This window comes from Hylobates moloch, unplaced genomic scaffold (genome assembly GCF_009828535.3).
Source record: "Hylobates moloch isolate HMO894 unplaced genomic scaffold, HMol_V3 SCAFFOLD_18, whole genome shotgun sequence".
NCBI classification, from domain to species: Eukaryota; Metazoa; Chordata; class Mammalia; order Primates; family Hylobatidae; genus Hylobates; species Hylobates moloch.
In genome coordinates, this window is record NW_026652293.1 from 77,512,421 (window position 1) to 77,533,511 (window position 21,091).

The window sequence follows — 21,091 nt, forward strand, 5'->3', positions numbered from 1 at the left end:
GTCTGGCCCCATTTTATGTTCTTAAAGTAAATAACTCAGACTTGTTTTTCCCCTGTTTAATCTGGATGAGCAATGTTATGTTATATGTAAGAAAACTCTCATAAGAACTTTAAAATACATATTTTGTTTTAGAGACAAGCTCTCGTTATGTTGCCCAGGCTGACCTTGAAATCCTGAGCTCAAGCGATCCTCCTGTCTCAGCCTCCCAAGTAGCTGGGACTATAAGCATGTACCACACCTGGCTAGAAGTTTTTACTTATTTCTATATGTTCCATATTGATCTCTTAAGATCTAAAGCATTTTATTTTCCTTTTTCATTTCCTTGTTAAGTAGTTTTTTAAAGCTAGCTCCTTGAAAAACATTGGGCCGGTTTTCAATATCACTAATTAGGGACATTCTGATTTTGCCTCATATAAAACACAGACTTTTTTTTTTTTTACAGTCTCGCTGTATCGCCCAGGCAGGAGTGCAGTGGAGTGATCTCAGCTCACTACAACCTCCACCTCCTGGGTTCAAGCGATTCTCCTGCCTCAGCCTCCCAAGTACCAGGAATAGTGAGATTACAGGTGTGTGCCACCACCCCCTGCTAATTTTTTTTTTTTTTTTTTTTTTCTGTACTTTTAGTCGAGACAGGGTTTTGCCATGATAGCCAGGCTGGTCTCGAACTCCTGGCCTCAAGTGACCCCCCTGCCTCAGCCTCCCAAAGTACTGGAATTACAGGCATGAGCCACCACACCTAGCCATATTTTTACTTATATATATTTTCCTGCTGTGTGTTTAGAAGTTAAGAAGACTGATTGAAAATTAAATTTTTGAATAGATGATATATGTACATGGGATAAAATTCTAAAGGTAGAAATAATATATAGTGATAAATAAATCTCTTTTTTACCTATCCAGTTCCCCTTTTTAAAGGCAAGGTTAGTTACAGTTTTCTCTAATTCTTCCAGTGATTCTCCATGCAAATATGTATGAGTATGCGTGTGCGTGTGTGTGTGTGTGTGTGTGTGTATGTGCATGTGTGTATTTTTTACTGTGGTAAAATATGGATAACCAAAAATTTATCATTTTAAGTATAGAATGCAGTGGCATTAACATTACTGTACAACCATCACCGCTATCCATTTTAGGCTTTTTCATCTTCCCAAACTGAAACTCTGTACCCATTTAACAATAATTCCACATCCCTCCCTCTCGCAGCCGGTGGCAACCACTGTTCTGCTTTCTGTGTCTATGAGTTTCATTATCCTAGGTACCTCATATATAAATGGAAGAGTACAAGATTTGTCCTTCCTGTGCTTGCTTCGGCAGCACATATACTAAAATTGGAACGCTACAGAGAAGATTAGCATGGCCCCTGCATGAGGATGACATGCAAATTTGTGAAGCATTCCATTTTTAAAATACAAACAAACAGTATTTGTCCCGTGTCTGGTTTATTTCACGTAGCGTAATGTTCTCAAGGTTCATCCATCTTGTTGCATGCGTCAGAATTTTATTCCTTTTTTGAATAGTATTCCATTGTATTTATATCCCACATTTTGTTCATCCATCTGTCTATTGATGGACATTTGGGTTGTTTTCATCTTCTGACTGTTGTGAATAATGCTGCTATGAATATTGGTGCATAGATATCTGTTCGAGTCTCTGCTTTTAATACTTTTGGGTGCATATCCAGGAGTGGAATTGCTGGATCATGTGGTAGTTCTGTGTTCGATATTAGAGGAACCACTGTACTGCTTTCCACAGCGGCTGCACCATGCTGCATTCCCACCAGCAATGCCCAGAGGTTCTGCTTTCTCCACATCATTGCCAGCACTTGTCATTTCTGTTGGTTTTTTGGAGGGGGGTGTTGTTGTTATTGTTGTTTCTGTAATAACCATCCTACTGGGTGTGAAATGGTATCTCACTGGGGCTTTGATTTGCATTTTCCTAATGATTAGTAATATTGAACATCTTTTCATGTACTTATTGGCCATTTGTACATCTTCTTTGGAGAAGTGTCTAGTCTTTGCCCATTTTTAAACCAGGTTGTTTTGTTTTGTTTGTTTTTGAGTTGTAGGATATGTGTTTATTTTTAACGTGAATGGTATGATACTATATAAACCATTCTGCACTCTGCTTTTTTTACTTATCAATATATCTTGACTACTTATTAATATACAAAAATTGGCCAGGCGTGGTGGCTCACACATGTAATCCCAGCACTTTGGGAGGCCGAGGCAGGCAGATCACCTGAGGTCAGGAGTTCAAGACCACCCTGGCCAACATGGTGAAACCCCATCTCTACTAAAAATACAAAAATTAGCCAGGCATGATGGCGGGTGTCTGTAATCCCAGCTACTCGGGAGGCTGAGACAGGAGAATCGTTTGAACCCGGGAGACAGTGGTTGCAGTGAGCCGAGATCGCACCACTGCACTCCAGCCTGGGTGGCTGAGTGAGACTCTTGTCTCAAAAAAAAAAAAAAAATTATCCTTATTTCATTGTATGGATGAATCATAATATATTGAATTAATCTCCCTACTAATGGACATTTGTTTCCAGGCTTTTACTATAATAGCTCATGCTGCAGAGAATATCTTAGCAAGCATATCATCTTGCAAAAGTGAGAACTTTTTCTCGGTAAATTATTGGAAATATGTCAAAGGGCTTGACAATTTTTGGTAGATGTTGCTATCTTGATGATAGAGTCTCTCATCTCATGTGAGAGTACCAGTTTCTTCAGTCCTTCTGAAACAAGCTTTAATTATCAAGCATTGGGATTTTTTTCCAATCTAATATGTGAAAAATAGAAACTCAGTGTTAATTTTCTTCTTCTTTTCTTTTCTTTTTTTTTTCTTTTGAGACAGAGTCTCGCTCTGTCACCCAGGCTGGAGTGCAGTGGCACGATCTCAGCTCACTGCAACCTCCGCCTCCTGGGTTCACACCATTCTCCTGTCTCAGCCTCCTGAGAAGCTGGGATCACAGGCTTGCGTCCACCTGGCTAATTTTTGTATTTTTAGTAGAGATGAGGGTTCACCATATTGGTCAGGCTGGTCTCGAACCCCTGACCTCAGGTGATCCACCCACCTTGGCCTCCCAAAGTGCTGGGATTACAGGCGCGAGCCACCATGCCCAGCCTAATTTTCATTTTCTAAATTAGAACATCTTTCATATCTCTTAAAACTATTTGTATTTCCTTTTGTTTGACCTGACAGTTTATGATTTTTCCCCATTTTTTCCCACTGAATTATTGATCTTTTTCTATATGAAAGATCTCAACCTTATCATGATGTGTATGTCATCTATCTTTTCACTCTACTTTTACTTTCTGGCATGCAGATTTTTTTTTAATTTAGTCAAATTACACACCTTTGGGGTATGGATTTAATTTTTGGAAACAAACAAATGTCATTTAGAGTAGTTTTAGTAGAATAAATTTAGGTTCCCCTAAATAAAGCTAATTTGATGGGGAAAAAATACACCCACAAGGAGTGCCTCTAAGGTAAAGAAGATAATTTTTCCATGTAGCTGATAAATTTAATTTGAAAGTGACTTTAATCTTATTCACAAACAAATCCAGTTTTTTGTAATCTAACGGAATAAAATTACACCATAAGTCACTAGAGTCAGTTGCTGGCTCTATCATGCATTTTCTATGTGTCACCCTCTTTTTATTTCATTTTCCTTATCTATAAAATTGAAATAAAAATGCCAGCACCACTTAAGCCACAAGAGTATAAGAATATCAAATAAAAAATATCAACTTTCTTTTTTTTAACACTCCATTCTAATCAATTTCAGAACAGGTTGATAGTCAAGAATTTGGTGAGCTAAGATGAGATAGGGCCCAATCCTGGAATAAAAGTGCCAATCTTTCCCCTTTCCCAAGCCACACCCATCTGTCCTGTTCCTATGCTTCAATGCCTTTACAGTGCGACCTTATTTTTAGTATTCCAGACTATTCTGTGTGATGTGGTTTTGCTGTGTCCCCACCCAGATCTCATCTTGAATTGTGGCTGCCATTATCCCCACGTGTTGTGGGAGGGACCCGGTAAGAGGTAATTGAATCATAGGGGCAGTTTTTCCCATGCTGTTCTTGTGATAATGAATAAGATGATTTTATAAAGGGCAGCTCCCCTGCAGACGGTCTCTTGCCTGCCGCCATGTAAGATGTGCCTCTGCTCCTCCTTCACCTTCCACCATGATTGTGAGGCCTCCCCAGCCATGTGGAACTGTGAATCCGTGAAGCCTCTTTTTCTTTATAAATTACCCAGTCTCGGGTATTTCTTCATAGCGGTATTAGTGGTATGAGAATGGACTAGTAGTACACTGTGTTTACTTTATACCTGCCCTATCTATAGGAGATTTTCCCTAATATTTTCTTAATCTTTAGACAAATTTTGCAGTCCAGCAGCACCAAGTATCCACTTGCTAATATAGTGAGTCTCTTTTTTCATTGCTTCCATCTTCAACTCAGTATAAGTCTCTGAGGCTCTTGGTATCCAATATTTATTTCTTTTACTGATAGGGAGACTTCAGCTTCATTAGCAATTGGCAGGAACCTTGAGTGTATTAGGTCCTGTCTAAAATTCTATAAGAAATAGTAACAAGAACTTATTTGTAATAGATTAGAAATAACTTTTCCTAGGAGCACTGGAGGTACCATAAATATTACTTTTACTTCTTCACATATAGTGCTGTTTTTGAAGAGATATTAAAATAACATTTCGCAATTCATGTTTATCAGGTAGTAAAAAGTGTGAGCAGTGTGGAGAGATTGCATGGACAGTTTCCCCAAGACAGTTATTATCTGAGAAAGCTGGAAGCTACTCAGAGAGCTTTATAAAAACTGTTATTGATACTGGGTCTGCATTTGTGCAATGGAAAAACATGGAAGAGGAATGGGAATTGCTGGGTCCACACACCCCTCAATAAGAAATGAATTGTAAAAGCAGGTTTATTCATGTGGTGATTGTTCACATGTATGAGTGAAGTGAATGATGAACTAAGACTACATGTGTAACTTGGATAAATCTCAAAAAACAACGTTGAGTTTAAAAAATTACAAAAGGACGGAAACATAGTACCATATAGATACACTTTAAATACACAAAATAATAGTAAATATTGTTTATGAATACAAAGATATGCATGGAAATGATAAGCATTATCCTCAGAATAGTGGTGTGGTTGCATCTAAAGATGAAAGGAGAAGGGATGAGGAGTGGAATGTTAACTGTTTCTGCAATGCCTTCTTGTCAGGAAAAAAATTCTGAAGAAAATGTGGCAAGATGTTAACATCTGTTAAATCTTGGTATTGGCTGTCGTATTTTTTCCTGTACTTTTCTCTGAAATACTTTACAACTACACATAAAAATAAATATTTTTAAAAGAGTGATTTATATCTTATCTCTGTACCATCTCACTTTATAGTTGCTTTGTTAAAAATTGGTTTGCTTATCATGGTCCTTTTGATGAACTGGGGTTAAAGAAAAGAGTCAAAGAGAATTTTTAAAAGTCATTCCAAATTCTATTTCCTGAAATAATAATTTTTAATGTTAGACTACTATTATTCTAGAGCTCTTTCTATCCCTGTGTAATAAAATAAATGGATAGAAGGGTGGGAAATGAATGAGAAAGGAAGAAGGAGGAAAGGAAGGAAAAAGATATTGAAGAAAAAATCTAGGATATAATCTTCATGTGGGAAGGACTTACTTTAATTTTACTTGAATGGGACAAAAGAAAAAAAATTAAGTTGAAGAAATTGTGGTATCTCAAATGTTAACCATAAGAGACGTTATTTATTTTAAGTTCAGAAAAGATTTTGAGAAAAACATTAAGAGACTGTAGTACTTGTGTGTTTTTTTAAACTATCTATTTCGAATATAAAATGTGTCAGTTGATTCCTTGCTGTGAAAGATAAGGACATTAGCACTTCCAAAATTCTGTCTACATTTTCTCTCCCAACCCCCAATTTATCTTAGGTATATTTTTATTTTTACACTGACAAGGTAGGTAGAATGTTCATACTTTGTTTAGTATTCACACATTTTTTAGTAGTTTTGTGTATTTGAATGAAATTACCACTAACCACATTTTCTCATTTTTTTCTCCATCCTTGAATTCTTTGATTTATTTTTGTTGTGTTGATTCTCTTGTCAGTTTTTTTTTTTTTTTTTTTTTTTTTCAGGAAGTGCTCATGGATGTTTTTGAGACTGGGTCTCTGTCTGTCACCCAGGCAGGAATGCAGTGGTGCCATCACGGCTAACTGCAGCCCCGACCTCCTGGGCTCACATGATCCTCCTGCCTTAGCCTCCTGAGTAGCTGGGACCACAGGTACACGCCACCACACCCAGCTAAATTTTAGTTTTTGTAGAGACAGGGTCTCCCTATGTTGCCCAGGCTGGGCTTGGAACTTCTGGGCTCAATCGATCTGCCTGCTCAGCCTCCCAAAGTGTTGGGATTAGAGGCGTCAGCCACCATGCTCAGCTTTTTTTATCTTTAACATGTTTTTTTTGTACTTGAATACTTTTTACTTGAATGACGTCTTATAAATGTACACAATCATTTCTCATGGCTAAGAGGTGTTCCAATGTATAACTATACCACAATTTAACATATTTCCTAATTTTGGAAATGTAGGTTGTTTGTAATATGATGCTGCTATAATTGTGACTGGGCTAAAATTATTAGTGTGGAACTTTTCAAAGATCTTATTTCTTTCCTACACTGCCAAAAAATAAACCCTGGAAGCCCAATTTATTTTATATTTACCTTTTCTTAAAGAGGAATTTTTTTTTTCTTGTTGGGAGAAGAGATATGTCAATCATATAGTTACATTCTGAGAGTGGGATGGTGGGCAGGATAAAGGAGAAACCCACTCTGACCGAGATTGGAAGAGGAGTTTGTTAAAGATGGGGCGAGTAAGATTTGAGAGAGAGGAGTGGAACTTGAGCAGTTACAGAATATGAAGGAGCAATCAGGAAAGGGGATTACAGCTTAAAAGTTTTTGAATAGACGATGTGTTCACATGTTTAAATCCAAAGAGACTAAAATTCAAAGAAAAGTCCCTGTAACTCTTTTCCACCAGTCACTCCGTTCCCCTCTAAAATACTGGCAACCAGAATACTAGTTTCTAGGGATCACCCCAGATTCTATCCATATACAAGGAAATGCATGTATATTATTTTCTTATACCCTGTTTTTATTGAAATGGTTACTGACTTTCATACTATGGTATGATTCACATGGAGTGGGGTCATATCTGTGATGAAGCTTGTTTTTATGGCTTTTCCGTAGTGTTCACGGATCTGGAATGGAGGTAGCTCTCCAGTTCAAGCTTAGGCTGAGTGGCATGCCATAAGGGTTAATGTACTGGAGGACATCACAAAGGGTATGGAGTCGGTCCTAGATATCGCAGTAAGCTATGTTCCAGGCTTTACAGGTGGAAGTTAATAGGAATGGCATTGTGACAAGAAAAATAACATTTGGATTCAGGCTTCCCTCTTCAGGGCCCATTACTGGCTATTTGAATAAAGAAGACCATTTCTGTATCTTTGGAGGCCAACTTTGGTTGACTGTGGATTACAGGTATCTGTCTGTTTTTGTTTTTGAGACAGAGCCTCACTCTGTCACCCAGGCTGGAGTGCAGTGGCCTGATCTCAGCTCACTGCAACCTCCGCCTCCCCGGTTCAAGCAATTCTCTTGCCTCAGCCTCACAAGTAGCTGGGATTACAGGCATCCACCACCATGCTCAGCTAATTTTTGTATTTTTAGTAGAGAAGGGGTTTCACTATGTTGGCCAGGCTGGTCTGGAACTCCTGACCTCAGGTCATCTGCCCATCTCAGCCCTCCCAAAGTATTGGGATTACAGGTGTGAGCCACTGTGCCCAGCCCTGTTTTTTTTTTTGAAATGGAATCTCACTCTGTCATCCAGACTGGAGTGCAATGATGTGATCTCAGCTCACTGCAACCTTCATCTCCTGGGTTCAAGTGATTCTCCTGCCTCAGCCTCCCAAGTAGCTGGGATTACAGGCAGGAGCCACCATGCCTGGCCAATTTTTGTATTTTTAGTAGAGACAGGGTTTCACCATGTTGGCCAGGCTGGTCTTGAACTCCTGGCCTCAGGTGGTCCACCCTCCTTGGTCTCCCAAAGTGCTGGGATCACAAGCATGAGTCACTGTGCCTGGCCTGTTGTTCTTGCTGGACTGTCTTGATGAAGTGCAAATTTTGCTGTATGATTTCAAAAGTGGGGAGCCAGAGGCTCTCCGAGGATTGGTGGTTTCAGAGAGTGTACTTCCTGAGGCCTCTGGGTATAAAATTCCTGTGGCCTCTGGGTGTGTACCCTCTGTGGCTTCCAGATTCATACGTTCTGCAGCCTCAACCTATTCTCCTTAACAGAGGAAATCTAATATTAGATTCACTCGAAAAGTGTGGAAGACTTCATGCACCACAAAGTACAGCTCATGGTAGTTTCTTTATTAGCTTTGAAATATAGAATGGACACAAACCAAGAAAGTATTACTGTGTATTCCTGTGGCCCCACACTTGTTTGGAGACTGGGCTCCTTTTCATCATTCTGTTGGTCAAGCTCTGTCAGGTTGGATGGGAACAAATATTCTTTAAGTTTTCTCAGTTCGAGCAAGTTTCTTGTAAGGACATATTTGGAAATAAGTATAAGTGATAGAAAGTATTATAAGTAATCCAGAGAGGATTTAAAGTATATGGGAGGATGTGCATAGGTTATATGCAAATACTATGCCATTGAATACAAGGAATTTGTTTATATAAGGAATAGCAAAAAGTCCCCTCAGCAGCATTCCAGCCTCAGTGTACTGGAAGGACATTCATTGCCATTAAGGGAACACAGGGGCTCTCGTATTTCAAGTCACTCTGGTGACTCCACGTCAACTGGTAATCTAACATGCTGGCGACTCTACTCACCTGCTTTTATTTCTTCTTTTCCAGATTCTTCCTATTTTGCTCCTGACTGATTTGATCTCTGCTGTGTGTCTCCTACTCCTTTGCATCTACCTCCTCATGGCTTCAGATGCTTTATGATTCTGCATCCTGCCTTCTCTCTCTGTGCCATTCCTCTTCCATCTCTCTTCCATCTGTATGTCTTGCTTTAAAACTCCCAAGGAAGAAAGAAGAAAAGTCTGCTTTGGTCATTTGTCAATATTCGGTAGTGTGTGCCTTTGTTGAGCAGAGCTCAACTGCAGACCTATAGAGAGGCGCCTTTTTTTTTTGGTTAAGTAGCCATACCTGGTTCAAGCATCTGTGTCTAGGGAGGGAGGTCCAGTGGTACAAAGCATAGCGACCTATACATTCAGAAACTCTGGGGAGGGAAGTGTGGATTTGGCAGAGACCTTACTGCTCATCTGATATAGTTACCCCCAAATCCTAATGAGGTTGTATGAGCCTAGTGTTAGGCCATTCCAACCCAGTTTCTAGGCCAACAGTTGGAACTCTGTGGTAAACTCACTGGTTTATTACCATCCCCCTCCCTGCTAGTGATTCATGTCATGGTGGTCAGCTGTGGTGGAGATTGCATAGTCTAATTCTGTTTCCTCTCCTCCTGAGCCCATAGCTGTACTGTAATTCCCAAATTCTCTTGCAGATAGAGGGGAGCTGGGAACTATGGTCTAGCTAGACCATGTGACCTAGTTTTTACCAGTGAAATGTGGATGGAGGTAATGGGTGCCACTTCTAGGCCCAGTCCATGGAAACCTCCCACGTGGGAGGTGCTTTTCCCTTTACAGCTTGATATATACAGTAGAGTGACATTGGAAGCCATATGTTGAAAATTATGGAACCACAGGATGGAAGGAGCTGGGTCCCTGAATGAGTTTTTGGAGGAAAGCCATCCACCGATCAGGAAAATATCCATTTTGGATTTTATGTGAGCCACCTCCATGACTATTGTGTTAAGCCACTGGAGGCTGGAGTTTGTTACAGCAGTGGCTGCTATCCTCACATGGTGGCATTATTGATTTTGCTCCACAGGGACCCAAGGAAGGGTTTGGGTTCCTTAGGTATCTTGGTAAGCACTGTCCCAGGTGGAAGTTGGTTAACAGGATGGCCCCCTTCAGGGAGGGCTGATGGGGTATGGGAGAGCGATCATCACTTTGCTACTCCTGATAAGCATGACATAAAGAATGTCTCTCTTTAAGACTTCCTCCCCGAATCCCAAGCTGTGGTTGTCAATACACTTGTTTAGATTCATGCGAGAGTTCCAGAGTTTTCTGAAATTGCCTCTGAATTTATTTGCAGGAAGGCAGGGGTTAGTAACTAGTGGTACCACTTTATACACAGAGCAAGTAAACTCCATCTTTACCATGGCCAACTGTAGCAATAGAATTCAGTGTTTTCTATATCACAGATAGAAGAAGTAACAAAACTTCATCCATTTCATCTTCATATATAGGAAGGCGAGGTGTCTGAGAGGGAGAGGTGAGAAAGACAAGACGGGCATGCATGCTATTGAAATGGCCATGAAAGGGAGAAGATTTGCTTATAGTAGCAGGGCCCAGGTAGCATGGGAATTCATTATTTTTATCTTTAAAGGGGTTAGAAACAAGTGTTCAGAGGTGCCATGCAGTAATGAAACCAGCCCAGGAGCCCGGCTGTAAGTGCTGTAATTCAAGTAAGCTTTTGGTTAATTTAAAGGGATGGTAGTTACACCAGCTCCTAACCCATCGCCATCTTCTGTTTCATTTTTTTGATTACTGAGAAGTGACACTCAAATGTTTGTTTTTTCTTAAAACTACTGAGTCCATTTTGTAACAGCTCGTTTCTATTGAGCTCATTTATGCCATGTTTCCTCTGCTCACGTAACTCTGAGTACTTCTGTGTTTTACTGAAAGCTTGTATTTCTGTCTCTCCTAAGTTATAAACTTACTGATGACAAAATGTGTTTATTATTTGAGTTCTGTAATGCATACAACATTGTCTTTTTCTATATACAGTGTGATAATATTAGCTGAGGGTATGTAACTAGTTGTGTGGTGTTATTAGGAAATGAATCTGTAAAGGTGGGCCGGGGCCATTCAGTGAATGATCTTGTTTGATGCTCTAGGATCCTGGATTTCATTGTGTAAGCAATACAAATCCATAAATGCTGAGAAGGGATAAGATGAGATTTGGGCTTTTAGAAAGAAAACCCTAGCCAGGTGTGGTGGTGCACGCCTGGTGTCCCAGCTACCCAGGAGGCTGAGACGGAAGATTGCTTGAGCTTGGGAGTTCGAGACCAGCCTGAGCAACATCTCAGGATTTAAAAAAACAAAACAAAACCCAAAAAAGAAAGCAAACTCTAGCTTTAGGATGGTAGATCCATTGGCGTGCGGACCACAGCAGTAGTTCTTAATCCTGGGTGGGCTTCAGAGTGGCCTCACAGCGCGGCTAGTCTGGAACTGCATGCGAAAGAGCAGCACAGAGCTGGCACACGGGGGGCTCTCCAACCCAACTGGACCTGGTGACCTTTATGAACCCGCAGCCCAAAGCCAGGCAGGATCAAGGATGTCTCCACAGGTGCAGGTGTGGGTAGCTTATGGGCCTTAGCCACACCCTGGCAAGTAACTATCCCTTTTCATAACAAAGCTTTCCTGGGCACTCACCCTGCCAACTGTATTCTGCCGAGTTCTCCTCTCCCAGGGCAGTGAGCGTGGAATGCCCTTGTCTACGTTGGGAAAAGGATATTAAGGATTATGGATGAAATACCTTCTCCCACAAACGCCTTCTATATAAAACAAAACCAAAAAATTTCCACCCACTAAAACCCCTGGCTAATGCCCTGTGATTATCTTTCTCTTTATAGCTAAGAATCTTAAAAATCGAGTTTGCTGTTTATTGAGCACTCTGTTCCTTCTTCAACGTGCAATTTGTAATTTCACTTCTATCTCTCCATCCCATCCTGTTCGAACTGTTTTTCCTGAGGTTGTTGTCTCTTACTTTATTTTTCATACCATTGTCTTTTGTTTTCTTTTCTTTTCTCTCTTCCTTTCCTTTCTTTCTTTTCTTTTTTTTTTTTTGACAGAGTCTCACTGTTGCCCAGGCTGGAGTGCAGTGGTGCAATCTCGGCTCACTGTAGCCTCTGCTTCCTGGGTTCAAGTGATTCTCCTGCCTCAGCCTCCCAAGTAGCTGGAATTACAGGCGTGTACCACCATGCCCGGCTAATGTTTTATTTTTAGTAGAGATGGGGTTTCACCATGTTGGCCAGGCCGGTCTTGAATTCCTGACCTCGAATGATCCACCTGCCTCAGCCTCCCAAAGTGCTGGGATCACAGGCATGAGCCACCACGCCCGGCATCTTTTGTTTTCATCCAACACCTCTGACTCTTTTTTCTCAGCCTCTGTTTTGGGACAATTATCTTTCTATCTGGACTATTAATGTCTGCTAGAGTTTCATCTCCATCCTTCTTTTCATTTACGCCCTTTCTGGGAAATCTCTTCCATACCTAAATCTGTATCTTAACTTGGAAGACATTTTTAAATTCTATATAAAAAAAGCCCTTCTTAGTTCAAAGGTAAAATTTTAGGAAAATTAAATTGAAAACTTATAAGAAAATAACAATAATGGAAACTAGATTTGAAAACGGAAATGACAAGCTGGGCGCAGTGGCTCATGCCTGTAATCCCAGCACTTTGGGAGGCCAAGGCAGGCGAATCATTTGAGGTCAGGAGTTTAAGACCAGCCTGGCCAACATGGCGAAACCCCGTCTCTAATAAAAATACCAAAATTAGCCAGGCATGGTGGCGTGCACCTGTAATCCCATCTACTTGGGAGACTGAGGCAAGAGAATTGCTTGAACCTAGGAGGCAGAGGTTGCAGTGAGCCAACATCGTGCCATTCCACTCCAGCCTGGGTAACAGAATGAGACTCCATCTCAGAAAAAAAAAAAAAAAAAAAAAAGAAAATGGAAATGATGTTAGAATCTATGAGATACAACCAAATTAAGACTCATTAAATGCCTATATAAAGAAAAATGAAAGCATGAAAAAAATGAACAGAACATCCAACTCAAAAAAGCCAGGAAAAATAGGTAAACTGAAAGAAAGGAGAAATTAATGAAGATAAAAACAGAATTAATGGGGTTGGGAAACAGTGTAACAGTAGGAACCAATAAATGAAAGTTTTTTTTTTTTTTGCAAAAGGTTAATAGATAAATCAGTAGCAGTGTCTTATTTGGGAAAGTACAAATGCAAGATAACTTAGGAGACAGAATCATTAAAACATAGGAAAATTTCAAATCTAATGAGAGTCATTTGTACAACTCTATACAAGTGAATTTGAACACCTAGCTAAAATGGTCAACTTTCTAGTAAAATACAATTTGCCAGAACCAGTCCTAGTCATATGTATATAGATTGGAAGACTTAATGTTGTTATGATGGCAATACTCCCCAAATTGATTAACAGATTCATTGCAATCTCTATCAAAATCCTGGTTGCCTTTTTTTTTTTTTTTTTTTTTAACAAATTGACAGTTAATTCTAAAATTCATATAGAAATGTAAGGGACCTAGAATAGCCAAAACAATCTTGAAAAAGGACAACAAAGTTGGACTCCCATTTCCTGATCTCAAAATTTACTGAAAAGCTACAGTAATTAAGACTGTGATACTGGCATGATGATATAAGGCTAGACACATACATTAGTGGAATAGACTTGAGAGTCTGGAAATAAACCCTTACACTTATGGTCAATTGATCTTCAATAAAGGCGGCAAGACAATTCAATAGAAAAAACAATAGTCTTTACAATACATGGTGCTAGGATGACTGAATATCCACATGCAAATGAATGAAGTTGGACCCTACCACACACCATATATGAAAATTAACTCAAAATGGATAAAAGGGCTGGGCGCAGTGGCTCACCCCTGTAATTCCAGCACTTTGGGAGGCCAAGGCAGGTGGATCACCTGAGGTCAGGAGTTCAAGACCAGCCTGGCCAATGTGGTGAAACCCCATCTCTACTAAACATACAAAAATTAGCCAGGCACAGTGGCACACACTTGTAATCCCAGCTACTTGGGAGGCTGAGGCAGGAGAATCGCTGGAACCTGGAAGGCGGGGGTTGCAGTGAGCCGAGATCGCACCACTGCACTCTAGTCTGGGCAACAGAGTGAGACTCTGTCTCAGAAAAAAAAAAAAAAAAGGGAAGAAGAAAAAGATAAAAGATCTCAATAAAGAGCTAAAATTGTAAGACCCTTAGAAGAAAACATTGGTGTGAATGTTTGTGACCTTGGATTAGGCAGTGGTTTCTTAGCTATGATACTAAAACAAGCAACCCAAGACAAAAATAGATAAATTGAATTTCACCAAAATTAAAAACTTTTGTGCTTCAAAGGACACTGTCAAGAAGATAAAGAGACAAGCCACAGCATGGGAGAAAATATTTGCAAATCATATATCTGATAAGGTGTCTAGTACCTGTAATATATAAAAAACTGACAACAATAAAAAGACAAATAACCCAATTAAAATGTGGACAAAGTATTTGAACAGACATTTCTCTAAGGAAGATTATTTAATGGCCAAAAAAACACATGAAAATATGCTAAGCATCATTAGTCATCAGGGAAATGCAAATCAAAACCATAATGAAATACTACTTTAGATCCACTAGGATGGCTGTAATTTCAAAAATGAAAGATGGCTAATGTTGATGGAAATATAAAATGGTGCAGCCACTTTAGAAAACAGTTTAGTAGTTCCTGAGAAAGTTAAATGTAGAGTTATCATATGACCCAGCAAATTCATTCCTAGGCATATACTGATGAGAAATGAAAAAGTATGTCCACACAAAAACTTGTGGATGAATGATCATAGTAGCATTATTTATACTAGCCAAAAAATAGAAACAACTCACATGTCAATCAGGTGATGAGTGGATAAACGAAACATGATATATTCATAAAATAGAATACTGTTCAGCTATAAAAAGGAATGAAGTACTGATATGTGTTACGACACGGATGAACCTAGAAAACATTCTGCTAAGTGAAAGAAGCTGGACACAGAAGGCCACATGTGTATGACATTTATATGAAATGTCTAGAGCAGGCAAATCTGTAGACACACAGATCAGTGGTTGTGAGGAGGTAAGGGGAGGGAGGGATGGACGTAACTGCTAACAGGTATGGGGATTCTTTATGGGGTGATTAAAATGTTCCAGGATTAGATGGTGGTGATGGTAGCTCAACCTCGTGAATATACTAAAAACCACTGGATTATACACTTAAAAAATCAATTGATGAAAAAAGCAAAACAAACAAACTGATCTCATAAAGATAAAAAATCTAAACACACTAATTTACATAGAATCATTACCCAAATTTTCAGAGTTCTCTCACCAAAAGTCTTCAATCCAGATAGTTTCATAGGATAATTCTATCAGCTGGGCGCGGTGGCTCACGCCTGTAATCCCAGCACTTTGGGAGGCCGAGGCAGGCGGATCACGAGGTCAGGAGATCGAGACCATCCTGGCTAACATCGTGAAACCCCATCTCTACTGAAAATACAAAAAAATTAGCCGGGTGTGGTAGCACATGCCTGTAATCTCAGCTACTCAGGAGGCTGAGGCAGGAGAATCGCTTGAACCTGGGAGGCAGAGGTTGCAGTGAGCCGAGATGGTGCCATTGCACTCCAGCCTGGGCAACAAGAGTGAAACTCCATCTCAAAAAAAAAAAAAAATTCTATCAAAGAAGAACATTTTAGCTCTAGTGCTACTTCATCTCTTTCAGAGAATAGGAAAAGAAGGAAAACTTCCAAATTCTTTTTCCAAAGTAAATACAATGTTGACACCAAAAACTTAATAAAGATTGCATTAAAAAATCTTACAAAACAATCTTATGAATATCTGTACAAAAATTGTAAATAAAATGTTAGCAACAAAATTCAGTGGCATGCATAAGCAAATGGAGGTTCATTCCAGAAATGTAAAAATAGTTCTGTGTTGGAAAGTTTATTAATGTAATTCATCATATAAGCAGATCTGTGAAGAAAAATCATAGGATCATCTCTATAGAGGCATTTGACAGAATTCACACACTTATAATTTTAAAGACTCAATAAAGTAGAAATTAAGGACATGCTTTCTTAGCATAAAATATGTGTGTTTCAGCCCAAAATCTAGTTTCTTACTTAATAAAGAAGGCACAAACAGCATTTTCTTAATGTCAGGTATAAGATAACGATATCCACATTTGCTGTTATTATTTAGTATTGACTAGAGGTATTAACCAATACGATTAGACAGGTGATAACAGACACGTAAGTGTTTGATGTTAAATGGTAGGAGGTGGAAAAGATAGAAGAAATAACTATCTTTATTCACAGATATATAATTAAATATCTGGAAACCTCGAGAGAATTAATGGAAAAACTACAAAGAAAAATAATATTTGCTATAGTAGGGAATAAAATTAATACATAGAAATCAAGAGTGTTCAACTATACAAACAATGCCCAGTTGGATGATATAATGGAAAATAAGACTCATTTACAATAGCAACAAAAAAGCTAAAATTTGTAGACAAAAATATAACAAAAACCATATAAATGCTATATTCGGGTAACCTGAAATATATAAAAATATATGAACAAATAGACATACCATGTTTTTGGATAAGAGGACTTAAAATTATAAAGATGCCAAATAATCCTAAATTAACTTATTAAGTTAACACAATCTCAATTAAAATATCAACAGATCTTTTCTGGAGCTAGATAAGTGAATTTTAATTTTCACATGAAAAATAAGTTAGCAAGAATTGGCAAAAAATCTCTGATAAGAGTAAGGAGGTGAGTTTAGCTTTATTTGATATTAAAACTTATTACAAATCGTCTATTGTTAAAACAGTGTGGCATAATGGATCAATGAAATAGAATAGAAAATCCAGAAATTGTTCCAAGTGCATATGGAAAGTTAATATAGAATATAAATGGCATCTCTGATGTGTGGGGAAAAGATAGCTTTAACTGGATAGCTATTTGGAAAAATATAAAATTGGATCTGTACTTCATGCTGTATAGTAAGATAAAGTTTGTGTTCAGCAAGTATCTAGGTTTAAAACAAAATCTTAAGTATTTAAAAATATGAATGAATTCCGTTATAAAATTGGAGTAGGAAAAATAAAACAAAAGCCAGAAGTAAAAAGATTTTAAAATTTAATAAAATTTTACATAATAAAATTTCAAGCCAAAAAAAAAATAAAATCAAGAGATAAATAGCACCTTGAGAAAAATCTTATATTGTAAATGGCTAATATCCCTGATATTGTGTAAAAGTGGTAACTCTTAAAAATATTTGATTAACCAGAAATTTCCATTCCTTGACCACAGAGAAAAAAGGAATCTAGTGTGCCATTATTTTGAAATTGAATCTTTTTAGTGCACCCCCTTATTTACTTCATTATTCACAATAGCAAATATAGGGAATTAACCTAAGTGTCCAAATGAATGGATAAGGAAAATGTGATATGTATACACAGTGAAATATTATCCAGTTTTTTAAAAAAGGTTTTATTTTGAAATAATTTTAGAGTTACATAAATGCAAAAAAAAAAAATAGTACCCAGGATGAGCAATATAATGAAACCTTGTCTCTACAAAAAATTTTTTAAAAAGCCAAACATAGTGGCACATGCCTGTGGTTCCAGCTACTCAGGAGGTTGAGGTGGTTGGATTGCTTGAATCCAGGAGTTCGAGGCTGCAGTGAGCTATGATGGCATCACTGCACTCCAGCCTGAGCAGCAGAGTGAGACTCTGCCTCTAAAAAAAAAAAAATTGTGCAAGAGAGTTTCTGTGTATCCTTCACCCCATTCACATCTTACATAACTACACTACAATGATCAAAATCAAGAAATTAACATTGGTTCAGTACCATCAACTGAACTAGAGACGTACTGGAGCTTCACCAGTTTTTCCACGAATTCCCTCCTCTCTCCCCGGATCCATGTAGAACCCTGTCGTCTTGTCTTGTCGTCTTGTCTCTTTAGCCCTCCAATCTGTGACAGTTCCTCTTTCATGACCTTGATACTTTTGAAAAATCCTGCTGAATTCTTTTTTAGAATGTCCCTCGGTTTGGGTTTGCCAGATATTTTCCTGTGATTAGATTGAGGCAGTATATTTTTGGCGAGAATACTACACACAAGTGAGTTTGTGCCCTTCTCAGAGCATCATGTCAGGGAATACGTGATGTTGCTATGCTTTAGTACTGATGATGTTAACCTTAATTGCTTGCTTAAGATAGTGTCTGCCAGGTTTCCCCACAGCAAAGTTATGAATTTTCCTTTTGTATTTGGTAAATATCTTGGAGGAGATACTTTGAGACTGTGCAAATATTGATTCCCCTCAAACTCTGGCCCACAATTAGCATCCGTCGGTCGATCTTGCCTGTGACTGTTATTACTGTGGTTTTTGCCAAGTGGCGTTTCGGTGTCGTTTTTAAAAAGGAAATTCCAGGACAGTGGTGGCTTGTTCTCCTTTTGTTTGGGCAGTTGGCAGCCATTGGGCAATGTGGAATTTAGAATTAACTTAGGCCTTTCCCAACACAGAAAAATGCTGTTAGTCTATTAATTCAGTAAACATTTATGAAACCCTTGTTATGACCAAGGTGTCTTGGTGAAATGTGCAGACAGCATAGGGTCTGGTCTGCACCTGAGTCTTTTTCTCTGCCACTACTTTTCAGCTCGAATCACACTCGCCATCAAGATTTGTTCTAAGATGTTATTGCGAAAAGTGCTGAGAGACAAGTCCAGGAGTCAGAGGATGGGATCAATTTCTGATTTTGCCCCAGACTAGCTATGTTACTAGCAGGGCGAGTCAGATATCGTCTCAAAGTTCTAGTCTCCTTATTTTTAAAATGGGGAATATAATATAGATTGACATTAGAAGTAAATGAGTGGATATATATGAAAGTACTCTTCAAGTGAAAGGCATTTTTCAAGCTATAAAGTGTTCTACAAATTCATCAATTATTGGCTGGGCACGGTGGCTCGTGCCTGTAATCCCAGCACTTTGGGAGGCTGGGGCGGGAGGATCGATTGAGCCCAGGAGTTCAAGACCAGGCTGGCCAACATAGCGAGGCTCTGCCTATAAAAAACAAACATACAAGGCCCAGCACAGTGGCTCATGCCTGTAATCCCAGCACTTTGGGAGGCCGAGGCGGGCAGATCACAAGATCAGGAGATCGAGACCATCCTGGCTAACATGGTGAAACCCCGTCTCTACTAAAAATACACAAAATTAGCCGGGCGTGGTGGCAGGCACCTGTAGTCCCAGCTGCTGGGGAGGCTGAGGCAGGAGAATGGATCGAACCCGGGAGGCGGAGCTTGCAGTGAGCCGAGATCGCGCCACTACACTCCAACCTGGGCGACAGAGCGAGACTCCATCTCAAAAAAAAAAACGACAACAAAAAAAACCCAAACACACAAACATGAATTATTCAACAAATATTTGATTTCTTATGAAGTGTGAGCTTTTTCTAGGTGTTAGAATATAGCAATGAAAGCCAAGGCCTCTGCCCTCCAGGAACTTATATTTTAGAGGAAAAAGATGGATAATAGAAAAGTAAACAAGTAATAAATACAATTTCAAATAGTAATAAATGCTACCTGTAAATAAAACAGGATGATATAACAACATGTGCTAGAAAGAAAATAAAGTAGGATAATACATTAGAGATTGGGGTGTGGTTAGGTGGGTTGGAATAGTTTAGACGTTCTGGTCAGGGAGTGCGTCTCTGGAAGTAATTTTTGAGATAAGAACTTTAAGATTAGAAGGAGTCAGCTGTGTGAACTAGGGGAGAGCAAATATAAAGGCCCTTTGAAGGGGAAAGGGTTAGGATGCTGGAGAAAAGCAAAGAGGATAGTGTACCTGTGAGGTCGCTAGAGAGTGGTGTAAGATGAAGCCAAAAAGCTTGGCAGGGCCAAATGATATATTACATGCCGTGAAAAAGAAGTTTCTCAGTGCAGTTTATCAGGAAGAAGTTGACCAGGAAGCCACTGAAGGGTTTTAAGCAGGGCATTGCATGTTATGATTTTCATTTTAAAAAGATTGTTCTGGCGGCTGTGAGAATGGATTGAGATGGCCGGCAAGAGCAGAGGCAGAATGACAGCCTGTGGTCGGTTGCAGTGGTGCAGGCAAAGGGGGAATGGTGGCCAGGCAAGCTTGGTGGTGGCAGTAAGTTGTAAGATGTCATTATTGTTATTGTTATGGGCTGAATTACGTCCCCTCCAAATTCGTGTTTTAAAGTCTTAACCTCCAGTATACCTCAGAATGAAACCTTAGTTGGAGATGAGGTCTTTAAAGAGGTGACTAAATTAAAAAGCCCAAACAAAAGGGAGGTGATTAAGTTAAAATGAGGCCATTGGGGTGGGCCCTAATCCAATCTGACTTGTGTCCTCCTAAGAAGAGGAAGTTTGGACACCCAGGGAGACACTGGGATGCTCACGCACAGAGGGGTGACCAGGTGAGAGCACAGGGAGAAAAAGTGGCCCCTACAAATTGAGGAAGGCCTCAGAAGCAGCCGACCTGCTGACACCTTGATCTAGGACCTGTGGCCTCCGGAACCGAGAAAATCAATTTCTGTGGTTTAAGTCACACAGTCTGTGGTAATTTGTTGTGGCAGCCCTAGCAAACTGATAGAGCTATGAACATGATGGTTATGGTGCTGATTTCTTCACTGTATTTATCACTACCTAAAATTCGCTTAGATTTATTTATGTTTATTCTTTCACTCCCTTGATTGTGAGTTCCGTTACAGCAGGTATTTTGCCTAACTCATAGTAATCACAGTGCCGAGGGGAGTGCCTGCGCCATGGCAGATGAAAAGTGACTGTGTGGTTAAATTATTTCTCAGTCACTCTGTAATATCCAGTATTTTATAGAGCTTTTGTTTTTAATGATATACAGAAGATCCAGAGTTTATTAGGGGGCTACAAACTCTAGCACATAGGACTATATAAGAAATAATACTGCAGCAAGTTAGAACCAGGTGTTCAGGAAGCATATCTTAGCAGTGGAGACATGATCTCTTGATTAGAGGGACCTTGGATAAAAGAGGTCTTTTTTGAACAGAATATCTCTGCTGAATAAAGAGAT

At 39.2% G+C, this 21,091-nt stretch overlaps 1 protein-coding gene and 1 non-coding gene across 7 annotated transcripts in view; both read left to right on the top strand.

Annotated features, from left to right (window-relative positions):
* EFCAB2 (EF-hand calcium binding domain 2) overlaps positions 1-21,091 on the top strand; it is a 161,531-nt gene that overhangs the window by 54,375 nt on the left and 86,065 nt on the right. The window contains exon 1 of one of the 6 annotated variants that reach the window (XM_058430515.1): positions 3,812-4,041. The exons of the other annotated variants lie outside the window; for them this stretch is intronic. Coding sequence (XP_058286498.1) covers positions 3,896-4,041 — 146 coding nt within the window. The 5' untranslated portion in view covers positions 3,812-3,895. Of the gene's footprint in view, positions 1-3,811; positions 4,042-21,091 lie in introns of those variants that run through there. 6 annotated transcript variants of the gene reach the window in all.
* On the top strand, positions 1,296-1,402 carry LOC116458206 (U6 spliceosomal RNA). Its single transcript, XR_004245254.1, has one exon. It is a non-coding gene; the product is annotated as a U6 spliceosomal RNA (small nuclear RNA).